Raw genomic sequence first — 3,787 nt, 5'->3', positions numbered from 1 at the left:
AATTGTTTGTTTATTTACTATTAATTTTATTCAATCTAAAAAAAAATATTACTTCTCCCTTATCTCTATTATTCATCATCTTTTAATAATTTTGCCTAAAGTCTCAGTTTTTAAGCACAGTCTTACTCAACTAGCCCTTACTTTTTTTCATGGGGGAAACTTTTAAGCAAATCTAAACCTAATTTTTCTTTCTATCAGAATCTATCTGGTCATGATTAGACATATATGTGCACAAAAATCAAATCTAGCTACTTATCTATTCTTTCTTCTTCGATGCTTATACTTTAATAAAGAAAACGAACATTCCTTGGTATTTTATAGTACTTTTTCGATGAAACAAGGAAAGATAAATGGTGAAAACGGAAGCCCCAAGTATAGTAAACAAGTATAATTCATATAACAGAAAGGGGTAAAATGCAAATTATCTCGTCAACCCCAATTGATATTTTAATACAAAACAATAATCACTTGGAAATAATATAGAAGTTGTGTAAGTATATTTTCCTGGAATACAAGAAATTAAAGGATGAAAGTGTAAAAAAGAATAAATATAAAGCAGAGAAAACATTTGGCGTATAAGTATGTATGTGTATGGTAGATTCAGAAGAGTTTTTTTGTGTATGTTTTTAGGGTTTGTGAGGAAAAAGACGAATTGGGAGGTTTTTTGCAGGAATGGGTAAGGGATCAACGATGATCTTTTCGTCTGGAATCACTTTTTCCCACTTAAACCTCTTCACTAAGTTGTGCATGAAAACTAAGATTTCCAACCTTGCATACTCTTTTCCAGGGCACATTCTTGGTCCTCCACCAAATGGCACAAAAGTGTAAGGAGCTGGTCCTTCTCCTTCGAATCTGCTTGGATCAAATTTCTCTGGTTCTCGAAAGTATTCTGGACTTTTATGTGTTGAATTTGCACTCCAATACAACTACACCCATTGCAAAACCAAACTCATCACCACAAAAAGCTTATAATACGACCCTTAAAATACAAACAAAGTCTCACATTTGATAAAACGAAATATAGTTATAGATTTACATACATATAAGATACCTCTATTGGTAAGAGACTTTTTAGAATAATTATTGGAAGTCTCATACCAATTAGAAATAAGGTCAAATTATAATATATAAGTGAGGTACAAATCTCACTTTACAAACCGATTTTATGATATTGAGTTAGACTTAAATCCACTTTTTAATATGATATTAAGATTATATGTTGGAAGTTCCACGTTGACTAAAGAAGCTTTGAGTAAAGAAGCTTAAACCTACTGTCTAATAATAATACCTTTTAAGGTTTTATTGGTAAGTGATATGCATAACTCATGCTTGAAGGCATGTAGTGAAGAAAATAAAATTAAGAGAGGCACGTAAATTTTGTTACCTTCCATCCCTTTGGAATTGAGAAGCCATTGAAAGTAAAGTCATTGATAGCTTCTCTAAAACCTCCTTGAAGTGGAGGAGCAATTCTCATCACTTCACAAGCTACATTCCAAGAATATTTCATCCTGTTTATATCATCCCAATTCAATAACTCTCCCGGCAACTTCGACTTTGCAATTTCCATTTGCTCTGAACAAAGTGTATATATTAATGTTAAAGTGTCACGTCTTATATTATTAAAATGTATTAATAAATATATTTTTTTTCATCTAGAGAATTCTTATGTTTTTGGTTTTGGGCTTGACTTAGTTACAAGTTCTTATTTCAGGATGAAGTACCCTGAAAGAAAGGTTTCTGTATAAAAAATGAAATAAAAAACTAAGTTTTACTATGTTTTTAAGATAAAAAAAGTATTATGAGGTGGGATTCTACCTTGCACGAAATTAGAGCAAGAAACAAACGCATAAATGATGAGGTCATCCTGTGATACTTTATTTTGGATTTTAGTTCGTAATTCAAACATCAACCGAATTATGTAAATCAAATCGGTGAAGTTTGACGCAAGTTAAGAGGATTGAAACATGAAGCTTTTGACTTGTGCAGTTGAAAGTTGACTTTAAATAAGAGATCTTTGTGGCTATAACATTTTGAGTAAATATATACAAAGAATAATGAATTTGTATATATGAATTAACAAATGAATAAAAATGTTAATCAATTAATTAATTAATTAATTAATAGAAAATAATATTTTAACACTATTTTTTGACACCATTTTGACACTGCACACATGTCAAAATGTGATTTAGACGATTTCAAATTAAAAAAGTTGAGGCAGGGATATATTTTGAAGAGAAAAATCAAAGTTTGTTTTTTTAATTTGAAATCGTCCAATCATATTTTGACACGTGTGTGCAGTGTTAAAATATCATTTTCCTTAATTAGTTACCTCGATAGACTGCATCATAAATGTGAGGGAGTTCAGCGAGGTATTTGACGACGAAAGTGCATGCAGCACTTGCAGTGTCATGACCACCGATCAAAAGTCCGAGAATCTTGTCTGCAATGTCCAATTCAGTCATGAAGTGTCCGTTCTCATCGCACGTGAGCAGCATGTGAGACAATATGTCTTGTGTTGGGGAAGCATTTCCTTGGCCCAAAGCAACTTTCCTCTCTCTGATGATCTTCAACAGCTCCTTTCTGATGGTTTTTGCTGCTCTGATAGCTTTGTAGAACGGCGTTCCGGGAAGATCGATGGGCACTGATATGATTCCGGACGCCAAAAGATGAAAAGGGTTCTCAAATTTCGCTACGTGATTCACATCCTCAACGCTCATAAACAAACGACACGCCAACATAAATGTGTACCTGTTACAATACCCATTAGCTCTCGCAACAAACTGCAGAATTTGCATGACTGAGAAACAACGTGAGATCAAGGTAAAAAAATAAGATCATTTCATACAAGACTTTGTTCTACATATACAAAAGATGAACCTTTTGGCCAAGGGATAGACTGTGAGATGGGTGTGGTTGTCCCAAAGGGAAGAAAAGTGGGTCTGTGCGATGCTGTCCATGATGGGAACGTAGCGTTGGAGAGCCTCGGGTTTTAGGAACTGTGGGAGCAACTTTCTCATCTTCTTCGACTCTTCCTTCGAGTTCGTCTGCACCGTCGTGGGGAACACCTTGTTCACGCTCTCCGGCCACCACGCTGCCACCAGCTTGTTCTCGTTCGAGAACAAAAACTTGTTGGAGGCGGCGCCGCAGAATACCACGGCGGGTTCCCCCAGGATGGAGGTTTTGAAGAGGTTGGAGGAGTACTTGATCATGCGGTCGAAAATGAACTTCTCCGGGTGACCTTTCCATCCGGTGGAGAGAAACTGGAGACTCTCCCCGATGAGCGGGAAACCGGTGGCTCCCGGTGGGAGGTTTGGGGCGGAGAAGGGAGAGCGGTGCTTGTGGAAAAGGAGGAAGAAGAAGAAGGTGACGAGAGAAACAAAGAGGAGAAGGAGGGAAAGATAGAAATGCTCCATGCTTTTGCTTCAATGTGTTTCTTGTTCAAGTAAGTGACAGTATTTTGGTGCCAATTTATAGACAGAATGTGATGGGAAAACGATATATTAACATCAATTTTTTCACACTATTACTATTTTGAGACACTGTATACATATTAAAATGGCGTGAAAAGTTGGTATTAATATATCATTTTTCGATATGAGATGTGAAATTTGGTGAGTGAATCACATTTGTGTCCTGTATATGCCACTCAACATGATAATAAAAAACTTGCACAGTAATATATATGTGTTTCATTCTAACTTTTCTTCTTCTAAATGATTATTCATTTCAGTATCTAATGACTAATCTTTGAAAAACTCCTCATAATGTCTAAAAATCAATGTAC

The 3,787-nt window shown here is 35.3% G+C and overlaps 1 protein-coding gene across 1 annotated transcript; it reads right to left on the bottom strand.

Annotated features, from left to right (window-relative positions):
• Positions 1-412: 412 nt before the first annotated feature.
• LOC106767963 (beta-amyrin 28-oxidase) lies at positions 413-3,458 on the bottom strand. Its single transcript, XM_014652931.2, has 4 exons — positions 2,881-3,458; positions 2,333-2,751; positions 1,385-1,572; positions 413-926 (listed from the first exon to the last, which is right to left on the bottom strand). The coding sequence occupies exons 1-4, from the start codon at positions 3,414-3,416 to the stop codon at positions 627-629; spliced, it is 1,443 nt and encodes a 480-aa protein (XP_014508417.1). The 5' UTR covers positions 3,417-3,458; the 3' UTR covers positions 413-626.
• Between the last annotated feature and the right edge of the window lie 329 nt (positions 3,459-3,787).

Source organism: Vigna radiata, chromosome 7 (assembly GCF_000741045.1).
Source record: "Vigna radiata var. radiata cultivar VC1973A chromosome 7, Vradiata_ver6, whole genome shotgun sequence".
Classification (NCBI taxonomy): Eukaryota; Viridiplantae; Streptophyta; class Magnoliopsida; order Fabales; family Fabaceae; genus Vigna; species Vigna radiata.
The sequence above is the reverse complement of the archived record's forward strand: the minus strand, read 5'-3'. Positions and strand labels throughout refer to the sequence as shown.

Coding starts and splice junctions, on each gene's coding strand:
- LOC106767963 (XM_014652931.2), bottom strand. CDS start 3,416: ATGGAGCATTTCTATCTTTCCCTCCTTCTCCTCTTTGTTTCTCTCGTC. Junction 2,752..2,880: donor GTCTATCCCTTGGCCAAAAG/GTTCATCTTTTG, acceptor GTATTGTAACAG/GTACACATTTATGTTGGCGT. Junction 1,573..2,332: donor TTATGATGCAGTCTATCGAG/GTAACTAATTAA, acceptor CACTTTGTTCAG/AGCAAATGGAAATTGCAAAG.